The sequence below is a fragment of the Phaethon aethereus genome (genome assembly GCF_964289735.1).
Source record: "Phaethon aethereus genome assembly, chromosome: 16".
Taxonomy (NCBI): domain Eukaryota; kingdom Metazoa; phylum Chordata; class Aves; order Phaethontiformes; family Phaethontidae; genus Phaethon; species Phaethon aethereus.
The window spans coordinates 11,020,696-11,044,467 of record NC_138592.1 but is presented as its reverse complement, the minus strand read 5'-3'; the positions used below and the strand labels follow the sequence as shown (position 1 = coordinate 11,044,467).

At 45.6% G+C, this 23,772-nt stretch overlaps 1 protein-coding gene across 1 annotated transcript in view; it reads left to right on the top strand.

The window, feature by feature from the left end:
- RIMS4 (regulating synaptic membrane exocytosis 4) overlaps positions 1 to 22,720 on the top strand; it is a gene marked incomplete at its 3' end in the record, with an annotated part of 49,740 nt that extends 27,020 nt beyond the window's left edge. The window contains exons 2-6 of the mRNA XM_082007091.1: positions 6,385 to 6,526; positions 19,280 to 19,392; positions 20,052 to 20,153; positions 20,410 to 20,549; positions 22,502 to 22,720. Of these exons, the coding sequence (XP_081863217.1) occupies positions 6,385 to 6,526; positions 19,280 to 19,392; positions 20,052 to 20,153; positions 20,410 to 20,549; positions 22,502 to 22,720 (716 nt within the window). The remainder of the gene's footprint in view (positions 1 to 6,384; positions 6,527 to 19,279; positions 19,393 to 20,051; positions 20,154 to 20,409; positions 20,550 to 22,501) is intronic.
- Positions 22,721 to 23,772: the final 1,052 nt, after the last annotated feature.

Here is a 23,772-nt window from a genome sequence, read left to right as displayed (position 1 = left end):
GAAAATGGATCTCACAAAGATAGGAAGCAAAATCAATGCTTTACCAGTGCTCCAGCCCACCTACAAGAGGTGATAACATCTCGCTGGGGGTGGAGACCTGCTTAAATAGAGCCATAGCTGCATTTAAAATGAACTGCAGCTCAGACCAGCGTGGAGGAGAAAACACTTGTGGCTTTAAAGTGGCTGAGGAGTTGGGGATCTGGGTTGTGAGGCTGTTGGGAACTACAGGCAAGCCTAAGAACCCATGTGTGGGGCTTGGTGCTTCCCCTGCCCACACCGGTGGGGTGGCAGAGGTTTAGAGGGTGAAATGCTCTTCTTCCAGGGTTGTCTCGCTGGGGTGGTGGGAGGGAAGGACGGGCTGTGCAGGGGACTGTCAGATCTGTGTGTCAGATCTCCATAGGATGCCTGTGCTAGTAGGTTGTCCTGGCCCTGTTCTGCGTTCAGCTGGGGTCTGTAGCTGTCACAGCAATTCATATAGTTGCTAATTTTACTATTTTCTGGCACTCACAAGAAGAATTGACTGACCTTTCCCAACCCTGTGTATGTACTTAATTTGCACAGATTAAGAATTAAGATGTTGAAATTTTTTTCCATCCCATAGAAGATTTTCTGCTTAATTTGGAAAGAAAGGGTGTGATTTTCATTAGTGTCTGAAACTAGGACAAGGGGAACGAAGCAAACAGCCTGATTAGTGCCCCTGCTTATCCCCAGCCATTTTCTGTCATTTCTGGTGGATTATTCAGGCTGTGATGGTAGTCTGGCATGTTCAGGAGCACAGTACAAACTGCCTCTCTTTAGGTGCTCATAATTCACACTCCATTAGGATGTTGATGTTGGGAATACTTGGCAGGATGTCAGAGCTTGCCAGGCATGATGAGATTGAGTTCATCTTGTTAAACAGCATTCTGAAGTGACAATCCAGTATTTATATATATTATTTTTTTGCTCAGCAGTAGCATCCCCTTAGGAGAGCAGCATGGCTTGCTCCGAACACAGATACTGATGTAAAAGGGCCTGCGATACCCACCCCGACAACCGCTCTGCTCAGCATGTGCCAGGCTGTCGCAGATGTTGGATATTCATGCAAGGCTGTGGGAAGACTTTTCTTTTTTCCCTTTGAAGCCGAACAATGGAATTCTTTTATTCATCTCAGAATTGATTCATGGCACGCAAATCTTAAGATGTCTGTAGGGGTTCACCATCTGACTAAACAGAAAACAATCTTTTATTTTTAAATCCATTAGGAGCAACAATGCAGTAACAAAGTTTGAAGTGGAGAAGCTAACACGTTGGCTCCTTTCTCAGAGTATTTGAAAACAAGTAGTAGGTAAAATGGTCAGCAGTTCAGCAGCCTCACAGGGTGATGAGCTGAGACCCCCACTGCTGCTTTTTGCCCACAGACGTGCCAAAGACCAGGTGTTGGACTTGGGGACCTTCTTCCTAACCTCAGCAGGTGATAATATCCAGGTGGGTGCTTGGTGTTTTTCCTTCTTCATTTTCAGCCCCAAACTGACCCGCGTCATCTTTTCTCTGGGGCAGATCTTCATGGAGAAGAAAGCAAGAATCAACTCTTTGTTTTTGACCTTAAGAGCGAAGTTTGTGACTGTGGGAAATGAAAGGGCTTGTGAGACCACAGAGCAGGCAGATTTGGGGTAAACTGCCGCAGAGCTCTGGGCATATCTCCTTTGCAGGCAGTCAGGTCCTGTCCCACCCAACCACGTGCCCCTGGCACCCCTGGATGCTCACCGCAGATACGCTCTGTCGCAGATGTTCATCCCCCTCATTTCGGCTCATCTCTGCTTCTGTGTGATCTGCAATGTGCTCCAAAGGATGCATCCACTCTTGTCAGATGGGTTTTTTTCTCTGTTTCCCTGCTGGGGTCGTCAATTCTCCATGCTTCATAAGTGCTGGTTTGTACCTGGACCTCACTTTGGAGCAAAGCAGATAATTCAGTTGCTGAGGAACCCAGGTGTGAAGGCAGAGAGCAGAGCGTGCCCAGGTTGATACCCTGCAGCATGTAGGGATGCAAGTCGATGCATGCTGCGTGCCTTGGGTACAAAAAGCAATAGAAATGCAGTCTCTTTGCTCAGGCTTGGATTAGTCTTTCCTGGAAAATACAAAATGTTATTTTGTCCAGAGCTTTGCAGTAGGAACAAATGCAACCTGAAAGAAAGGTTCCTCTCGAAAGCTGCTTTCTCTTCCTCTCCACCTTGCACCCCAAGGTGAAGTTTGGGAAGGGAAAAAGGTGAGCGGCCTGTTTTGCCAGACCCTTGGTGTGTTGGTGCAGCCTGGCCACGAGCTTTGGGTACCAACATGTTCTGTGCTTGGAAGCAGTTGGTTAATTTAGGAGCAAAGCTGATCGAGTTGAAATTCAGTCAATTCCTAATCTCAGGGTTAAATCAATATCAATTAATTCTAAAGTATGGGAGGGTCCATAGCACATGCATCCTGCTGGTTTCTTTTTGTGTTGTTACCGTCTGAGTGAACCAAACTGAGTGAACATGGAGGAGAAAATTGAAAACAAAAAGGAAAAGAGAAAGAAGGTACTAAGTACCTGGGTGGGGGAAAAGGAAGCAACAAGAGAGGAGGTAGTACAGGCGTAACAGTGAAAGGGGCACACTCTGTCCCTCAGAAACATCAATTCAATAAGCATCTATTGTGAAGTAATTCTGTGTAGGAGTAATAATTACATAATCATGACCTTGTGAGGAGCTATTGCAGAACTCGCATAGATCTTTTTCAAGACTTAATGGCCTCTGAGCATGGAGAGACCTGTCAGTAGCAGAGAGGAAGGGCTTTGAAGAGTTGTGTGTTAGACTGACATAGAAGAGGGCATAAGAAATGGTAACTCTTTCCTTGGGCGAGAGAAGGGGACAATGCCCCTCTTATTTTTTCCACCCCCAAGTTTTAAGGCAAATACAGTTCTTGGTGGCAGTCAGTTCTGCCACAGGAGTGGTGTCATCCTTTAGAAGAGCAGCCTCTTGATGTGGTTGACAGCTGAAAATATATTTAAGGAAAGGAACTCTCCAAAGGCTGCTCTGTGCTGTGCAGGGCACTTGCACAGTCACCTTACTCCTCTTTGTCCATCACTGGGTTGTCTGGAGGGAACTTTTGGTTAGTTGGTCTGATGTTGCTCACAGACAGAATTAGGGGAAACATGATAAGGAGCTCCAATTAATAAAGAACAGAATGATGGAATATAATTAATACCAGTCAAGAAGGATTTAGGGAAAATGGGTCTTGTCAGACTTTCTTTTTTTTTCTCTGAGTTTTCGTAGAAGCAGGTATCTGGGTAAATGTGATAAGTATGTAAGGGTTTTGTCCTAGAACAACATGACCCTAAAAATGTGATAGTGATAAATAGATTAAAAACTTACTTCACATTTCAAAAAGCAGTTGTCAAGGAAAAGGCTCAAAGGCAGGAGGCTCTTCTGAAGGCCTGGTGCTATTCAGCGTTTTCATTTGATTGGAGCAAGCATGAGGTTAAACCTCACTGAAGTTCACAGGTGATACGCATATTAGAAGGACAGTAAATAGTCTTGAGGGTGGCAGAGTTGTATAGAGCTGTCTGGACTTTCTGCTCGCTCTCTTCAAATAAAATGTGTTTTCTTACATATTTCTTAATATAATGTTGTACAAGGTTGTATCAGCAGGATTGCACAGTGGCCAGGCAAGGTGTGATGCTATACCAAGAGCTTACTGTGATCTTGGCAGATGCAAGCAGAAGCAGCGAAGATGAGAGTACGAGCTGATTTTTACCTCTCTACATGTTTTTGCATTAAAATGCCGTCTCCAATTCTGCTGCGCATGTTCTCAAAAGGGCATTTAAAACCTGGAGAAGTCATTAAAAAGATCCAAGGGCAGGAGAAGAAAATGTCAGAGCATGAGAAAGATAAAGAGCTCAGTTTGTTTAACTTGTCAAAAAAGATTGAGAGATTACTTGATTACACTGCAGAAGAGTCTTTATAGCTAGAACAAAGCAGTCCTCGTAGTGGAGAAGGGTGTTCAAAAAAACTGATGGGTGAAAGCTGAAACCACACAAACTTAAGTTGTATCTCTCAAGGTAGTAAAATAAATGGCACAGGCAAACAGCAGATTCTTCACCTCTCGATATCTTCAAATCCAGAGTGGATAACTTTTTAGAAGATATTCTTTAGCCAAATGTAAATTGTTTGGCTGAACAGGGCAAAATCCAAGTGCCTGTCACACAGAGAACTTGGCAAAGTGTCTGCTGGTCCCTTCTGGTTCTTGGCGTCTGTGAGGTGCTGTCCCAAGCCTCTTTGTTGCCAGATGTGGATGCATAGTCTTCTAAGTATGAATGTCTCCAGGTGTGTCTCATTAGACTGGGGAAATAGGAGATTTTTTTTTTTAAAAACCAAATGTTGCATATTTGGGCAATGGGGCTTTTAAAATTTGTTTCCTACATTAATGTCATTCGCCGCTTTGACTGCGGGTAGGCTCTCGTAAGGACTAACATAAAAGGCGCAGAATGATTAGTGTTCTGAAGGGAGGAGAGATGGACATTGATGGTTGCAAATGACTAAAAGATTGATTGTGGAGGTGAATGCGAGACAAATTAAATGGACCGTCAAGTGTGCCTGTAAAGCTGTGGGATGCTCTCTGAAAGGAACCCCATCAGAGGATCCAGCAGGCTGTATGGGGCTTGTTGAAGGTGTGCCAAAGGGAGCTGTTTGGCAGTGGTTGGGTAGTAGGTAAGGCTGTTTCACGAGACTTTGCTTTATTGCCTATATTGTTGTTCTTGCCTGAAGGTTTGGATTTTGAAAGTGCATTAAAAAAATGTTTTATGTTTGTGTAACTTCCTGATTTATACAATGTGTTTCATACATTGCTCTAGGCACACAATCAATACAAACTGTAGTTAATGTTAACCCAGAACATGCATATTCTATCCTCTTAGCCCATAGGGACATTCATACACATGCTGCACCATATGTGGGGACAGCAGCTGGTACAGAGCCCTGGGGCCAACACATTTACCCAGTTGGAAACCTCATCATACCAGAGGAAAAGGGACTTTATAGCTGAGTTTAGAGAAGAATTTTTGCCTTTGCATTTCAGTGTAGGTATAACCTGAGAAGAAGGATAGGAAGCATTTCTGATATCTTACTGATCTTTATTTTTTTTTTAAATTCCCAAAAGTGCATGTTCACACCGAGATCCAAAGAAAAGTGTTTTAGGTCAAGCAGCTTGCTACACAAATAACAACGTTCTACATATTTTAGACAGGTTCTTACAGATATCCTCATATTTCCAAAGTAGTTGGGAAAGACTTCTTTTCTTTAGTATTTGGGGATCCTGAATTCTCTAAGCTCAGTAGCTGGGTCATTTCTTCTCCAGGGTGGTACTCAAAAAGCTGGTGGGTTTCTGAGAGCACTGTGGGTCAGAGGTTTGTGGCCTGGATCCAGGTTAATGGACAGGCACTTTGGAAGGATTTAAATAATTATGCTTTGTTCAGAAAACTTGTGGCAGATGTGTTTCAGGATGAGTGCTGTATGTGGGTTGAAATCTGGAGCTTCCTAACACCAGCTAAAGCAATTAATAGTGATGGTATTCATTACATATTCATTACATAACATGGTTTGTTCGGAGCAACAGACTGTTAGAGATGGAGGATGAAAATAGCAGCTGTTAATTTCAGAGGGCTGAGCCACTGAAGACTGCACCCAGGAGGAACCAGAGCCTACGTAACTCCCTTTGCGCTCTGGCCGACGGCGTGTATGAAGGGGAATAGTCCTCCCTGGGGTTTTCTGCTGCTGGTGCCGTTCCAGGTGCCACCAGGGAACATTTTGGCCATGACCAACTATTCCCCTATGGCCCATCTGGGAGGGCTCCTGCCTCCGCAGCACTTCTGGTGCTGCCTGGCCTTTTCCTCCCTTCTGCTCCCCTGGTGCTCACCAGGAGCTGTGGCTCTTTGCTGCTCTGCACAATCTGAGGCAGCGACACGGGACGTAGGAAATGCTCTGAGGCATGGTCAGGCTGTGTGCCTCGGCTCTGCCCGTGACTGCTGCTGCTGTGTTCCCAAACTGGGTAGCTCCACGTACAGCCAGCTTGTGTGCCTGCATGCATCTGCACTCCGTGCGTAATTAATTGGTACAAATGGTTGGAGTAGGTAGGATGGTATGGATGTTTTGAGTTTCTGCTGGGCCCTGGCTTGCTGGAGCACTGGGTTTGTTCCAAAGGTGACTGGGAGCTGCTGATGAAGCAGGGCTGAGTAACGAAACGCTGCGTGAGTGTGAAATACTGCCTGGCTGCCAGATGCCAGGCTGGTCTTCTGAAAGACCTTTTCTGCTTCTCCTTGGCTCTGTTGTTGCAAAAGGCTCTGGGAGCAATAGCTGACCATCTTTTCTCCCCTTTTGTTCCTAGATGGGGATGGTCGGAGACTGAAAGGAGCCATCCAAAGGAGCACAGAAACTGGGCTGGCTGTCGAAATGCCCAGCCGGACCGTCCGTCAAGCCAGCCATGAGTCCATTGAGGACAGCATGAACAGCTATGGATCTGAGGGAAAGTAGGTCATTGGAAGGGGGCTGAGTAATCACTTGTGGGATGCACTGTTCTTATACCTATTAATTTTCCTCCACCATGATAGATGATGTGTTTTTCTGACTTGAGTATGCTGCAGGTGTACTGCCCATTCAATTAGAGCAGAGCAGATCTCTCTGCCTGCATAGCTGGCATATACTCTAGCTGTTTATATACTTTTTTTAGTGTCCTCGTTATTCTGACCTGAAGCAGATACCCATTACTTTTAACCGCTTTGCCTTTAGAAGAATAATTCAGGGTGAATAGCTGAGGCTCATTACTGGTAATAAATTATAAGCCAGCAGTCTTTAATGTTGCACAATAGCTGTCCAGTCTCCCCTATTTCTTGGTTGTGGGCCGGGGGCGGGGCAGGGAATGCCCAGGTGATTAAAAGGATGCAAGTAGCAAAATAATAATTCTGATATCAAAATACATATTTAGAAGCCTGTGGTGTATACTTTTGGTAACAAGCTTTCTTTTGTTTTATCTGAGTTAGTGTCCTAAAGGAATGTATTTTAGAAACGGTTTTTGACCCCAGGAAAAGTTACAACACACTGGGCTTTATACCAGAATGCAAAGCAGAGGATCCTTAGGCCCAAACTTTGGAGGCTGACTTGTCTCTTCTCGTTTCTATATTTCCATTATTTGAAGCCGTATATGGAGATTATCATAATTTTATTAAGACCATCATTCATGTGAATCTTTGGAGGTAAAAAAAGCCAGTGTTTAAAAAAAGGGGCAATATCAGATTCTGCTTTTAGGTATGAGGCCAAAATGTTTGTATACATGAAATGTGCTCTGTTTAAGTCAAGCACCACGCTTGGCATCACTCTGTACACTCCCTAGTCCTGTGTCATGTTCCAAGTACACTGTACTGCTAAAATGCTGGGATAGTCCAAATGCACTCTCAATTAATGTGAGTCTGGTGTTAAATAAGTAACAGGCTGTAAATTAAGAGAGGCTTTCTTTAGCTTTAGAAGTAGGCTAATCCTGGAAAGGCATCATAGATCTGTGCTGAAGGTTGGAAATAGTAATGAGGCACAGGCTGCGATAACAATCTTGTCACTCCAAAGCTGTGATGTACCTTATCTCTTCTGTGAGCTGCTGTCTTTGGGGAAATATTCCTGCTACACCACCACAGTCCTGTGGCTTGGAGTTCTGCCTCCAATATAAGATGCAGAGGATTAGTGATTAAGTTCAGTCCCTTGGCAGTGCAGGGCAAGAATCTGCTTTCGTGCAGAATAGAATTCTTTCATTTTTTTATTTACATAGCTTACCCTCCTGGGAAGGGATATAATTCTCTGAAAGGTCTGTCTCCTACCCCTGCATACGCTGGCTGCTTTGATTGCACTTTCCTGGAGAGAGAATATTTCTGCCAACAAAATACTGCACCCATACAAGTGCTGTTTTACTCCAAAGGCAGGTGGTATGTAGCTATCAGCTCAACAAAGAAAGGAGAAAATCCTGCCTTGCAATCCAAATATCGTTATTAGAACAAGTTTAACATTTGGTATTCCAACCTTAAATGCTGCCAGAACACCCTGGCCAGCCCCTCTGCCAGGGATGGGATGGCTTCCCCTCTTACTTCTCTGAAAAGTGTGATTAAGTCATTCCTGGATGCTTTGTTCCTAGGTGGGATAATTGATCTCCTCCGGAAAGCCGGTGGGAATTGCAGCTGTCTATCTGAGCTGTAAGTGATAAGCAAACAGGGCTGAGAATACAAAGAGCTAAGAGGGCTCTATTCTCATGAAACATGGTGGGAGGGCAGTTTCGATGCTTTCTTTCCTGCAGCAAAGAAAGGAATTGTTCGGGGAATAGCTTTGAGGGACAGAAATGTATTCTTCTAAATCAGATTCCTCTTGACCTCTCTTGTTTGCTGTAGCTGTGTTCCCAGGGAGGCAAAATGAAGATTCGTATGACTCTGTTAGCTGTGGCAGGTTTATTTTCTTTTTAATTCTGTGTTTCTGACTGCTGCAGATACTCCTAGGTCAGAAACAGTTTTCACCGGTGACTGTCAAAAATCTGGTTTTCAGCAAGGTGAAATTGCCCGAGTTCTTCCTACCCGTGCATCTCTTTTGGTATGTTCACACAGCGAAGAAAATGGATTCAAAACCTCATCTTCCAAGAGGGTTTGTTTTCCCAAGTTCCATATGTTTTTATAATCCTTTTCAATTTAAGGACTAAAAGGACAAATTCCAGAAGTGACACACTGAAATGACCAAAGATTTGGTGAAACTGTAGAAGGTCTTAAAATACCTGCTCTTGGTCATGCAAACGTGCTTTTAAGGTGATGCTCATTGACTGCTTTCATGTTTGTTGTGACGAGCTGGCTGCAGCTAGCTACAGCTGCTCAGTGCCAGTGCAAAGCATTACAGTTGAAGAATTTTCTGTAGTGCATGATTTTGAGCAATGCTCCTTTTTGTGCGAATACCAGAGTGCATGAAATCCAGTGTGGTTTTTTTTTATGGAGAGGCTTATTATGTAGGGATATACTTCTCAGATATGCTAGGCCCTCCTTCAAGAAAAAATTGCTCTAGGGTTTTACCTGAAGGTGAAATAGACTGAAGATTAGCTGGTCTAAAAGATGTGTCTCTTGGAATTTAAGCTTGTGCACATGCCAGTAAGTGCTGACAATCTCGACACGTTGCTCCTTTTAATTTTTTTGCCATACAAAAAGTCCCCTGGCTATATTAGCCAGCTTTTATATTGCACGGTGGTTGTGCACCAGTGTGGGAAATTAATATAATAAAACTCAGTGTGAGACCTTATAGAAGGGAATGGTGATATTTATTCCAAACAAAACTGTTTTCAGTCATTCACGCTTCTAGGTTTCACTTGCGCTCTCACCGCCCCGTGCCGGCGTCAAGCCTTGTGCATCCAGGTGCTGTAGCCAGGCTTGGTTGTGTGCTGCAGGGAGGAGCAGGGACACAATCTGTCAAGCCTTCACTATGTCTTCGGAGTTGTTCTTCACACCAGACTGGCTCTTGGACTTTTTTTTTACACTTTCTAGGACTTGCCTGTTATTATGGCGTGATCTTTAACCTCAGGGTCTTGCTTTTTTCAGCTTCCATAGATCTTAAGCAGTGCTGCTACTTTTTTGCTTCCTTGTTTGGGGAATCTTTATGGCTGTAGTCTGCTTTCAGAGAGGCTATGGAAGTGATGTGCTCTTTAACTTTCTTGTCCTCCTCCTGTTGTCAGAGGACAGGTCCGCTGCTGACAGGTTGGTTGTGCTTTCACACACACAGATGTTTCCATTCATAATTCATCCAGACTAATCTTAGTACGGGTTACAAAACTCCACAGCAGTGGGTATTTTCTTCTATGTATGTACTTAAAAATCTGCATCAGAGGCCAGTTACCCACTGCAGCAAGTGCCTACCGGGTAGTCTCAGGACACCAAGATTACTGCAAGGATAAAATTCCGAATATAGGAATAACTCGCAAACAAACCTCTGAGATTCAGCAGAGATCTCTAGCTCCATCCTGGCTCTTGCGCAACCTACATCTTGTTTTGGCTGGGTTTTGCCACAGCTGCACAACACCATGTACAACATTCAGAAAGCAATAGATTCTGGACTTAGATGTAACTTATTCCTGCCAACCACTTTTCTTTCTGAAAATGGCACAGGAAGACAAAAATGGACCTGGAACAAAAGACTGCTAGCTGCCATAGTCCTAATAAGTGGTACTCGTTGGCTTTTTTGTTCTTGCTGACTACTGCTGAGATTATTAAGTTAGGGAGAGCTAAGGTGATTTTTACCTTAGAAAAGCACAGTGGGTGATGACTAGCAAAGACTTAGAGGATTGTTCTTGCATTATCTGAGATGAGTCTGCTGGTCCAGCAAGGAAGCATCTTCTTGTTAGACACATCATCTCTCTTTTCCCATCGTGAGGGCAGCACCAGCCTTAGTTCTGCCTGAAGCCACCGTTGTGACGAGGGATGGAGGCAGAATGCAGCCTGGCATGCGTGCCACCGGCATGGGCATCTCGTGCCTCGTGGCTTTGTTCAGTCTCATGCTGTTTCTGCAAGCTATGGCTTGTACCCGTTCTCCCATCTGTGCGTACAGGGCTGATGTGAACCAGTGCTGGGGCTTAGGCTAGGAGAGCTACCTGCCCTTCTCTGGTATGGAGCAGTAACTAAAAAGAAACTGAAGAAAATACTGGGCGGGTTTGTGACCATATGGGCACATGAAAATTCACTTTCCTTCAACAAAAATTATCCATTGTCATTTGAGAATTACCAAAAGACTTGATTCCTACATGCACTATTGAGGAGAATCATATTATAGCTATTCACTGAATGTCTCTCTTTTGGTATCTAAAGCTGGGGGACTTCTAGACTCCTTTATAGCAAATTATCTTTAGGGCTCTCCCTTTATCCAAGTCCTTTTGAAAAATGTAATGCAGTATGTTAATACAGTTCAGGCTGTAAGAAATTAGGCCTTTCGAGATAGAAACCAGGAAAGGCATGGAAGTTGTTTCTGTAATACATAAAGAAATTAGTCAGCCTGTTCAGCAACAGTACAGCCTTTTGCACTGTTAAGCTTGACCAGTGCAGCTCAGAGAGGATGTGACCTTGAGAGCTGTAGTTACAGCAGCAAATACAGTGAATCCCCCCTGTTCAGCAACCTCCTGGGAACAGGCAAAATTGCTCTCTGAAGGCAGCTAGCTATCTTTTACTCAGTGCATCTGAGATGACTTGTGATTGCTAAAAATGGAGCTAGCCTGGTAAGGTGGGGAAGGGAATGGGGGAGGTCTTTGTACATAATTCACTGCATAGTTTTTATAGCTCCATTTAGGTGGCAGAATTCATACAGCAGAAGGAGTCAGATACACGAGCGGAGTACAGTGTGTTACAGCACATACGGCAGCACGTCACAGCGATAAAAATGTTACAGAAAGCGGAGCGGCCAGGAAAGAAGCGGAGCTTGTCGAGAGGCAGAGATGGGGATAATATTGCTGGGCAGAGGGCTGGTCAGGTTGGGTTTGGGTCCTGCAGGGATAGATGCTCATAGAAAACCTTTCCAGCCAAGGTGAAGGCTCCTGCAGCATTCATTAACGACTTTCACAGGGACTGTGTCCCCAATCCCAATCAGATGTGTATTGAATTAATAATTCCTCATGTGCACCATAAATATTTTAAAGATAGGGGCAGTGGATGTTAAATTAACCAGTTCTGCCTTCCTCCTTAGCTGATAGACATCTACTTGGCTTCTGCATGTAAGATGTGATTTGAAAGACCTTAACATGCAATATGGATGAGTGTGATTTGTTACACAGTGCATTTCTGCTCCCTGAAATCGGAGTTCTGATGGGGTTTTTTTAATGCTCAGATAAAATAACTGTCAAATATGTTACCAGTCTCAGAGAAGATTCCCCCCCCGCCTTTCTCCTGGATGAAGGAAGGATGTGTTGCTGTCCCTGGTTTTAAAAACAGAGCTGGAGAACTTAGCTATGCATTAGATGTATAGCAAATTTGTTAGTTCAGCTGTGCAGGTCAAACCATTAGGTTGCATGGCTGTGTTTAGGCAACTTGCTTATTAATTGCAACTTTGTGTGAAGACAAAATATTTATGAGAACAGAACAATAATTTCAGAACGTGGGGTCCAAACACATCCGATGTACATACTAGACAGAGTGGAGCACGTCTTTAAGAGTGCATCGCTTCTAAAGGCTTCAGTTGATGGCAAATAGGCGGTTGTGTGGATAGTGTGAATAAATCCATGAAAAGCACAAGACAAAATGTTATCTTCTGAAAATAGCTGTTCCCTGCGGTGAAGCTGTCTGGATTTACCACTGCCCCACCTGGCTGAACCCACAGCAGTGGGGCAGTGCAGCTCTGCAAAAGTCAAGATGTGCAAGTGTAATAGAGAGGCAGTAATGGGGGTTTGGCCCGAGGTGAGGGACACACAGAGTCTTCTCAGAATACCCCTCTTCTTGACAGAGCTCCTCAACAAAAGGGTGTTACACCCAGCCTGTGAATGAACACCGTGCTGTGCATCTCTTCTGCACCAATGTAGCAGCCAGTGTGTGGCCATTACAAGTCGATACAATTGAGACCAGTCCCAAAGTCTTTTAAGTTGGAATTAAAAAGTACTGTATTGAAGGCAAAAGAAAGGAGATCTGCTGGTCTGTGTTTCGAACGGATAACTCACGAGTGGTGTTGAGGGCTGATGTGCAAAGAGGAAGGACTGGGAAAAGATTTGGAAGGAAAAAGTAAAGCAAAGCACAGGAATAAATTCTCTAGGGAGGGAGTTTAAGAATGGGTTAGGTGAGCAGCTGTCATGAATGATGTAAATAAGGCTGCTCTGGCCTTGGGACCTGGGTGTGGACTGGGTGACCTGTGGAGATACCTTCTTGCTATATTTCCTGTGAGTTTTGCAAGGTTTTGACAAGCTGATTCTGCAGGTGCTTGCAGCAGCATAATAGTATACCTGGCATACAGAGTCCCAGAAGCAGTTTAAAAATAGATTTAGAAAAGAGGTCAGACAAACTCCGCATGGACAGGAAAAGAAATTAATGATACATTTTCCCTAAATGTGTCTGTGCTGTTACATGCTCCACATGCTAATGTGCAGCGAATGACGGGCAGGGGTGTGGAAGAGGCTGAGCAGAGCCACGTATGCGGTATGAGAGGGATCAGCACGGGTACTCTGAGTTTTCTTTATACCATTTTACATTAAAATCAGCATCGTTCACCGAGGCATTCAGATCCTGATCAGTTTACAAGCAAGCTTTGAAAAGCTAGTTCTCCTTTCGAATATGTCTGAAGAAAAGTGACCTTGCTGTGAAGGAACAAACTGCTCGACGCTTTGCACGTGGAGAGGAAGGGCACAGATCTTTGCAAAGGGTAGGTCAGGAAATGCTGCTACCTTGAAAGAGCAGAGAAGCAAGCAGCTGGCAAAGAGCCTTTGAGCCACTCCTAAATTACACTACAGAGGACAGATTTCATATGCCCTGACCTACAGTGTGCGATGCAGCACAGTCTTCAGAGAGTGCGGCACAGATTTCCTAAATAATCAGGATTATGAATGTTGTGTTTAAGAAGAAGAACATCGAGGCAATCTCAGCCCCAATTTGAGCACACGGTTTCTAAGATTGTGTGAGCAGTTTTACTACGTGTCACAACAGAAATAAGTTGTTGATACAGTCACCTTTTTCCTGAAGTTGGGAATGGTAATCGGGTACACGTTCTGCGTGGGGATTGCATACGGGCAGTGCCTGCAGCTGCCTGCAGCTGCCGGGCTGGGCTCGGGGCTCTGCCTGCCAGCGGTAGCCTCGCAGGCCCGTGTCTGCGTGGGCTTGTCTCCCTCTCGCGGGTGTCCAAACGACTGCAACAAGAGTAGTTGTCCCCTCCTGTCCCAAGGTGTGTCCATGCTGCCATGCCTTCAGCGTGGCGTGGAGGCATTGGAGCTCGCTGGCTGGTGTGCCAGGGGCAGCTTGGTCTTAGAAATGGCTGGTTTATCCGCGATTCTGAAACGGGTTTTGCAGCGTGTGCTGATCCTTGGGGTGGAGCTGGTACCTGTGCAAACGAAAGGAATCTTTGTGCAGGTTTCTGCTGATGCTACTTTGTGTTGGTGGGCTCAGAGACCCTGGGATCAGTAGCCTCCAGAGTGTTGTCCTGCTGCTGCCCCTGCTCTGCTTCCAAACCTGCAGCCAAGGGACATGTTCTGCAGGTCCTCCAGCAAAATGTCCTTCATTTGTCCTTGACACTCTAGAGGTGTCACTGACCTCCCTGTACTCTCTCTCTGCCTTCAGGTCAATAAGGTTCAACTTAAAACCAATTCCACAGCAAAACCTATAATCTTTAACTTCATTAAAATCATTCTTATTCAGCTGTGACAAAGCAGAGCTCATGAATCGTGATTCATGAAAGCAGAAGGCCGGAGAAGAGAGAATTAATTTCTCTTTCCTGTGCAAAAGGCTGTGCTGCCCTTGCTCAGTGGAGGATTTGTGCCCTTTAGACAGAAGGCTTGACAAGTGTCACCTGTTAATCTTCTCTGCGTGCGGCTGTCACGAGATGGTCCTGCCGCAGCCCTGGTCCCCAGGGCACTTCTTGTTATGACAGTTGCTATTTGCAAGTCAGCTGCAAAATGCTCCCACTTTGTTCCTCCAGCTATTTTTAGCACTTTTTTTCAAATTGGAATAAAAAAAAAGACATCTTGTATTGTGATAACCAGGTTGTAGCAATTTCTCCCCCTAAGGGAGAGGCATGTTTGGTGATGGGAGAGGAAGGGCTTTCCAGGGTCGCTCCTGTGTGCGGGAAACCCATTTGCTGGCTGTCACCCACGGTGGAGCCACCACTGACACCTGCGGCGGATCCCTTCGGGAGCATGTCTCCTTGCCAGCACACCCAGCCTGTGGTGGTTCAGCTGGAGAGCTGGTTGCTGAATCAAGGGTAGGTGAGAAACGGCTTGGTTTCTTCAGAGGTCAGGCAGGAAAAGTCTGCTGAGCGTGCAGCTTGTGGCAGTGGCAGGGGAGGGCTCTTGGGAGCACCAGGGCTGTGTTTAAAGAGCTGAAAGAGATCACGGTGGTCCCTGGAGCTCTTTTCCTCCCTGCTTCAGCTGTAGGAAAAGCAAGTGAATGAATGGGGAAGGTCTGTCCCATCGGTCTCAGAATCACACCGTACGTGGCCCCCTTATCTCAGCATCCCAGCTTCTCTCTGAGCACTTGACAGACAGAGCTCACCACGCTGGATTGGAGCATCCTAAATTTAGTCGATGTGGCTAAATGGTTCCTGCTGATTTTAATTCACATTTCACACTAAATTTCTACTGTTTTATTTTCTCCTTCTCTCTCCTCTCAAGGGAGAAGCAATGGCTTTCTTGGAGGTAGCTTATCATTTTTCCAGACAGAAATTGTTTCCATTCCAGGGTTATTGGCAATACCCAAATATATGTCCAGGAATCGGTCAAAGCCAAGGAGCCTGATTTAGAGCCACTGCTTCTAATGTCTAATAAAGCAGCACTACAAAAGGTCAGCCTCTGTGCCAACATAGCAGCCAGTCCCACCAGCTAATGGCATAATCTGTTAAAGAATTAATTCCTTGTATCTTCTCTTCCCAGTCAAATATAACAACAATGGGGAACATTAACTGTCTAACCTAATACTGAGTTTCATGTAGGGGCTGTTATCCATTCATATCCTCTATTCATATAGAGGCTATTTCATAACTGAGGCTGTTATCCAAACTGCCAGAGTCTTGACCTTGGCCTGTGTGTTTAAGTGGGCTTTTGCCATTCCTCTCAAGATCAGCCTTGGTGCTACAAAAGCAGCAGCTTCATTCGAGCAGCAGCTCCACTGCTCTCCTAGCGAGGGTCCGTGCTTGCGGCACAGCCCGCAGCGACGTCCAGCCCCCTTGCTGTAATTTGCACGGAGGAGCGTTCATCGTTTCGAGGTCATCCCGAGCCCTCCTGAATCTGTGTGGAGATAACAGCTTTACTTTGCTGTAAACACTTCCAGTTGCCGTTGGTTCACCTCTAGCCCAACAGCTCTCATTCTTGTGCTTTTTAACGCTGTCCTTCATGCTCTCCTGCTATTTTGCTCCATATCATTGATGTTGGCTGCAGCATCAGCTGCTCCATTACCAGGTGGTTTTATTTTCTCCTGAGCTGCCCCAGCTGCTGGGCAGAGCCTTTGCTAGCAGTGTTGCCCAAAGGAGGGGTGAGCACGGGTCATTTCTCTCCACGCACTTACTAAGCGCAGACAAATACTTGGCATCAGCCTTTGCTGTAATTCTCTCCTCAGCAGGTGAGGGGAAATGGTTTCCTGTGGCAGGTTTTCTGGCCCCTGAATGTTCAAAATAATTCAGAAGAGTCTCTCTTCTTTGCTGTCCTGCAGCAGGTGGAATTTCTGTGGGTGGTCTTCTCCCCGCTCTGTGTCCCCGCTGCAGTAACACGGCTGGACTTCACCCCAGAGGGGAATCGCTCCGAGACGCGGTTCTGAGTGTGCGGCAGGCTCTTGTAGACCTAGGCTTTGCTCAGTCCTGGGTTTCCCCTCTGCTATTCCGGTCCCAGGCATCTTGTTAATGAGCCCAAGCGTCTGTTTTGAGCATAGCGGTGAACATTTCCCTGAACGGCTGTGAGTTATCTTGCCAGCTTTTTATTTACACGCTCGTTCAGGTCACATACTCCCTGGGGTAGGAGTGGGACCTGATCTCACCCCATTTATCTTCCATGAGTGGAAGAGAATAAAGAAAACATTTACCTTCTGGCTGATGGTCCATTCATCTTCTGCTGAACCTTATGTCTTTCTCTGTCAGGTCTCCTTTTTTCTTGAACTATTTTGCGTTCTCTAAGCACTAGTTTTCATCCTTTTTTGACTTTCTGAGGGCAGCTCAAAATGCCTGAGCCGGCAGGGTTGAGTCGTCTTGCTGGCCCTTGTGTGTACTTCTTCCCTCCTTGTATGGGCAAATCATGACCTTGATAAAGCCCATCTGGCTGCGGGCTCACCCTTCCCCTGCTTGCCCCATCACATATCCCTGTCCCTGCAGATTTACCAGCCCTGGGGATGTCTCTCTCTGTGCACCGTCTGTCCTCAGCAGCCTCGCTACACATCCAGCATCTCTGCCCTGGTCCTGTGCTCAGGATGCTGCTCCTGGAGAGGTCTGCCCCACCGGGGCGGGGGGGAGTGGTGGATGCCAGCTGGGTGCTGGGGCAGGAGCCACGTACCCACAGGGAGGGGAGTGTGGCCCCGGGATGGACGGTGGCACTGGGGATGTTCCTTGTGTATCTGAGGAGTCGGTGACACTGAAATCGAGAAAAGATTTAAGCCTTCCTTGCGATTAATGCCAATTATAAATCCTGCTGTTTCTGTTGTATCTCGAAATATATCACCTGGAGTGTTTGTGCAAAAACAGTGGATGCAGGGTGAAAAAACACCGAACCAGGGAAAATCTACCTGGTGCAGAGCCACTCCCAAGCCTGTCTTCCAGGATGCCAAGACACCCTCCTCCCTTGTCCCTTTGCACAAAGGCGACATTTGCAAAGAGCTCAAGGGCAGGTTTTTCCATGCCAAAGGCTCAGCATCTCCCTGTGTAGCAGCGATAACCGGGTTTGTCAAAGAGCTGGGTCAGCGCCGAGGGGAAGTGCAGTGCTCTGTGGGAAAGTCTGGCCACTTAATTCGGTGCCCCCGTCACAGTGAGCTGAGCCACCCTGTGAACCTGTCATGAGGACACGTGCTAGTGACATGTCCTCTTCAGTCCCATGTGTGGTGAGATGCTGAGGTGTGTGTGCTGGCTTCCTCAGATGAATAAATAAATATTCCTGTGGGGCTGAGACCAGGTCGGCAAATAAAAAACCCCAAACTGAAATTATCACTCTTCTGGCTGAAGAGGGCTTAATTTTTTTTCTTTTTTTTTTGATGTCTTTTAGATGTAACTGTCTTGCAGGGGGGAATGAATGAATCTTTGTGGCTGAATCGGGCTGCATGAGAGCCTGTGGTCCTCAGCCTGCCCCACAAGCAGGGTTCCTCTCTGGCTTCACTTGTACCCAACATGCAGCCTCCTCACGGCATCCTTTCTAAGAAGTGAATTTGGGGCAGCAGGGAGCTGAGTCATGATGTGGGTAGTTGTCCCCCGCCAAGGACATTTACAGAAGCGCAGGTTCGTAATTGTGCCTGACTTTGGCATGCAGCAGCTTCCCCGCAGGCAAAGTGCAAAACCCAGTGCAGCAGCGTGGGTACCCTGGCACAAAGCTCCTGATGTGTGTCTCGGCAGCTATGTTTCGGGTTGGCATGTGCCTGTAGGACAGGATTTGGTGTCAGATGGTAGCCTCAAGCCTCCTCCTTAACCATTTGCAGCAAGTGGGGCAGCAAGTTTTCTCACAACCTGTGGTACAGTTGCCTAAATCAGGGTACAACTGGGTAAACCTTGATTTGTATCAGTGTACCACACTGTGGTACATCAGTGACCCTTTTGCCTTGCTTCACCCGTGTCCAGTGCAGCGACCAGCCCCTGTAGCCATGCTGTAGAGCAGCATCAGGTGCCTGGTGACTAGATTTGGGGGCTTTGTCCCCCTGACAGCATTTTTTTTTTTTTTTGCTGCAGTGACTGCAGCAGAGGCATTGCTGGTGTTTGAGGGTGTTGTCCCTTTAGGCTTGCACCAGTGTTCAGTTCCTCTTTGTGATTGCTTCAGGTCCGGTCATGGAAGCAGGTATGAAACCACACAGTGGATGTGATGGGTGCTTCTGGTATGGAGCAGTAGGAAATGGGGTCCTCTGGTCAAGAAGGAGATCCATTGCTCTGTGCAAGTGTGAGAAATAGGGAATTGATTCCCAAGGGGATTGATGCCAGCACCCCTCATCTCACTTTTAACTGCTACTCTTAGACGCATTATTTCCTCCACAGAAATGAGGACTGGGAAGGGACAGCTAATGAGACATCCTGTAAGATATGCCAGGAAGCTGCTTCGATTCTAATGCTGCCTAGAAGAATTGACAGGCTGCATATGACCTGAAATGGCAGAGATTTTCCCTTGCAGACAATTAGTTACAGATAAACAGGAATTAACCAACTGGTGATTGCAACCATTACAGGTTGGGTGGTTGTTTTTTGTATGAGGAGAGGGATTTTGAATGGATTCCATGTAACTGAACTGCCTGGAAATCAGCGAGTTTTACAAGGGAAAAAGGCTTCTGCGGATGTCATTAATTCCAAAGATATATTCAATCTGGTTCTTTAGTTACTGGGTTGCTTTAAAATGCAAATTAACTACTTGCCAAAATCAATTTCTTTTGCAGCTTGAATTTCAGTGGAGTCCATCTGGCATCTGCTGGGCAGTTTAGTGACTTCCTGGGGAGCATGGGCCCTGCACAGTTTGTTGGGCGTCAGACCTTGGCCACCACCTCGATGGGTAAGGAACACAAAGATGTTAGATGGCTTTAATTTAATCTTGAACAGACCGCTCCTTCAAGCCACCTAATAATGTGTCCAGCATCTGCTGATCTACCACTCCCCCGCTCCGTTTCTCTCTTAAATCAAGTAAGCTTGGCTGAAAGGTTTTGCTGATTGCTGCCAATGCGGCATTAGTGGGAGAACACCAGCTTTATGCTTTCCTCCGTCATATCTGAAAGGCACAAACTAAGTAAAACACAACCAAAATCCTGAAAATGCATCCTGTGTATCTTTATGTTTTCTTGCTCTGTAAGGCCCACCGGGCTCTGTAAAGATTTTCTTACGGTTCGCCGTAATTGCCTTTTCCAAAGCAGCCTGCAATTAATTCTAGGTGCTTCAGTTTGGGGGAAGTGAGAGGCTAGCTGCCACTGAAGAGTGTGAGACTGAATCACCAAAGCCATGTTAGAGGGCTGACATTAGAGATTGCTTTTGAAAATGTGGGCTTGAATCACTGCAGAGATGCTCCAGAGTAACGCCGGGGAGACCAGGCACTCAGGGCCTACGGTTTGTTACAGCTTGTAGCAGGTGTGACATGAAGATTAGGTTTTTTTAACATTTTAGTAGCCCACAGATGTGTTGTTTTGAAAGTCTTCTGTCTATTCTGACATTTTGGTTTAGGGGATGTGGAAATTGGCTTGCAAGAGCGAAATGGGCAGCTAGAAGTGGATATCATTCAGGCTCGAGGACTGACACCAAAACCCGGCTCCAAAACACTGCCAGGTAGTATGCTTTGACCTCCTAAAGTAATTCATTGAGCCCCAGCCTCCTGCAATGCTTGTGAATAGGAAGCATTTTAATTCTGCTTGGCTTCTGCAGGAATAAGCAGTCTCTATGCGGTATTGAAAATATGGCTGGTTAAGCAAATCTTTTCACTGCTCTAAATGCCTTCTTTAGAAACACCTGAGACACAACATTCTCTCTTTTCTAAAGTCAGCATGAAGATTTTTTCATATTTGACCATATTTATTTTTTCCAGCTGCTTACATCAAAGCTTACCTGCTAGAGAATGGCGTGTGCATTGCGAAAAAGAAGACAAAAGTGGCCCGCAAATCATTAGACCCTTTGTACAATCAGGTGTTACTGTTTGCTGAGAGCCCCCAGGGCAAAGTATTACAGGTAAGATGAACAAGTCTCAGGTCTGCCTATCTCTCTCTTCTACCTCTCCTGGAAGATACTAAGTCTGGCAAGGGATCTGAATAATTAACGTAGATGAGAAAAAGCCAATGTTTTTGTTGGACCAAATGCACTTGATCTGAATGTAACAATGGAAGGGAAAATCTTTTTTTTTTTTTTTTTAATACTCAAACTGATTATTATTTGACACCTTGCCAGGTAATATGAATGCCTACCAGGAAAAGGTTTATTTTTATTTTTTGAATTTTTTTCTTCCCGCCCAGTTAGGAGATCGGTAGTACCTATAGATATTAAGCAATTTTGCATTATAGGTTATCTTCTGTGTTTATACGTATTCAGAGCATTCTGCTTTGGCCATCACCCCATCACATATTCTACCTTTTTCTACCTCTTTTCTTTTACTGCCATATGTTTTCTGCTGTACTTACATTTTCAGTTCTGCACCTATGTTTACCAGAGTAAAGAGTGATTTGCATTGTTAATTCGTACATAAATCATTTCCATCCAATAAAGCCTGGATAAAGTCCACTGGTAATACTGATGTAATTAATCTGTGTGTTTCTATTGCTTACCTCCACTGGCATTTGAATTGCCAGCTAACCTGTTGGATCCTTCTCATTAGTGAACTCTTCCTCATTTACTTTGGTTAGAAGCATTTTCCCATGTTGCAATAAGACTGCACGTTTTTGACTCAAATGGGGTGGGACCTGGCTTGGTCTGCTCTTGCCTTGCGTGAGTTTCCTTGTCTGCTGCCTTACTGCCAGGAAATGCATTTATTCCAAGAGAATAAAATGAGGAGCTTAGCTCTCTGCCTGTGGCCGTGCCACCAAACCAACTTTCTGCAGTGGCTTGCTCTATCTCATGCTGACCTAGAGTGTTAATTTTTGTCTTTTAATTGATGTTCATTATCTCTGCTACCTCATTTTACAGAAAATTGTAATGTTCTGGTTATTCGGAGCCTAGGGAAAGAAGCTGTCAGGATTAGCCAGAGATCACTTGTCACTGTCATAAACCATCCTACTCATCCTCTCCTCTTCCGAACGTGGACTCGCTCTGGAGTCAGTCGTCACCTTTGTCTTGAGCCACATAGGACCACTTGGTCATGTGCAGACCTCCAGCATGCCTAAGCCCATGACCCTCGCTACATCTGTTGTTCCACCCTCTGGTCTCCATTGTGTCGTAAGTGTGATTCAGCTTTCCCTGTTTGTCTGCCAGCTCTTTCATTAGACCTTCCTCTGCATCTTCAAGCCTTTCTTGGCAGCCTGTTCTCCTTCCCCTGCATGCTACTCCATGTGTGCCCCTTACATCACCAGTCCCGCTGCCAGCGCTCGGCTCCTGCCCTTTCTCCAGGTGAGTAGCCATGCCTCATCACCATCTGCCCATCTCCCACCAGCACCAAGTGCAAAAGTTAAGACATGCTCTTTTTCTCAAACTGTTGACTCTTGACCCAAGCTATTGCCCACCTTTTTTTTGGTGGTGTGTTTTTCCAGATCAGGAGCCTTTCCTGACCTTTTTCCACAGGCTGCTTTTTGTTGTGTCCAAGGCCCTTTACTGTGCTAGGGCCAGGTTTTGTGTGCAGATGTTGGAGCTGCAGCTCTGGGAATACTTGGTGCATGCGCTGTCCCTGCCCAGCAGGTAGAACAGCAGAGTGGTGTCTCATCCGCATGTGCATTTGCCTCTTTTCCATGGGGGGGAAAAAAGAAGTCTGATAACATTAGGATTTGTAAAACTGCTGGAAAAAAAAAAAAAAAGTAGAATCATCAGCCAGGGCTTCACATTGCCTGTTGGTAGTGTAAACCTTTCTGCTCTTCTCGGACTGCAGTAAAGCCCCCCAGGAAGTTGGATGAGTAGAAAGAAGGATTGATCAGACTTGTGCTTCCCAAGCAAGTGTGCAAGTTGGAGAATTAACTGTGCTCCCCCCTCTTGTTCCAAAGGTGATAGTTTGGGGAAACTATGGACGCATGGAGCGCAAGCACTTCATGGGAGTCGCCAGGGTCCTCCTGGAAGAACTGGATTTGTCAACTTTAGCAATCGGCTGGTACAAGCTTTTCCCAACCTCCTCGATGGTAGATCCCACTACAGGCCCGCTCCTGCGTCAGTCCTCACAGCTTTCCCTGGAGAGCACAGTGGGACCCTGCTGTGACAGGTCTTAGTGAGTAAGGAAGGGGGAACTGCTTTTGTTTTTTAAACATGCTGTCAAGGTTTTGTTTGCTGGAACTCTGACCTCAAGCGCAATGCATGTTCAGTCAGTTCTTGTGGAGCTGGAAGAGGAGGATAAACCAGTGACCTTAGACAGAAGACGATGGGGAGGGCGCTGTGCCCTCTCCGTCCGAGGAGGAGGTGCCGTGGGGCATGAGTCCTAGTTGTCAAATTAGACATACGCCTCTTGTTTCACTTCTCTTGCTGTCATTCTTGGACCCTTGTTTCAGATCAGTATTAACCCTGGAAAGTTGCAGCATTTGAAAGCGTTTTGGGGGAGTAAGGAAAGTATTTTTCTTAACTGTGCATCTTAGAAATTCCTAGCACGGATTCTTTCATGAGAAAGTACCTGAAAAATTCAGAGGCTGATATGTGACCTAAAAAGAGCAGGAGCAGAAAGTTTCAGAGGAAGCATTAGGGTTCTTATAAGGCCTTTCTTCTCGAAAGGAAGAAAAAGAAAGAAACCTGCAACTCTTTAGAATCAGTTCCACATCACTGAGTCATGTTAACTGTAACACTGTCGTCGCTGTGTTTTCAAACTGTGCCAAATTACCAGCAAGTGTCTTTACTGCAATACTTGTCTAACACTGCTGATGAAGCATACTTGGTGGGAGAATAAGTAGCACCTACTTAGACCAGACAGTTTGAACAGAGTTTGAGTTTAGCAGGCTAATTAACTGCAGTTTTGCTCAAAAAAACCCCACTAGAAGTGGGAGCTCAACATCAGACTTGCAGCTTGAGATATGTTTTGTATTGTCAAGATACAACGTTCTGCAATTTACTGACTCCCTTACTTGTTGGTGTGCATCCTTCAGTCATGATGTCTTCTATGTCCTGCTTTTCTTCCATCTTCTTTGTACTGGTACATATCTGCTGGAGATGCTGCCCTTCCTATTGTGCTATGGACTGACCTGAAACAGGACTGTTCTATTCTGCCACGGGAGAGGAGATTGAGGTTTCTGGGGGTGCAGAAGAAAGAAACCTCAGTTTGTCATCTGTTGGGAAG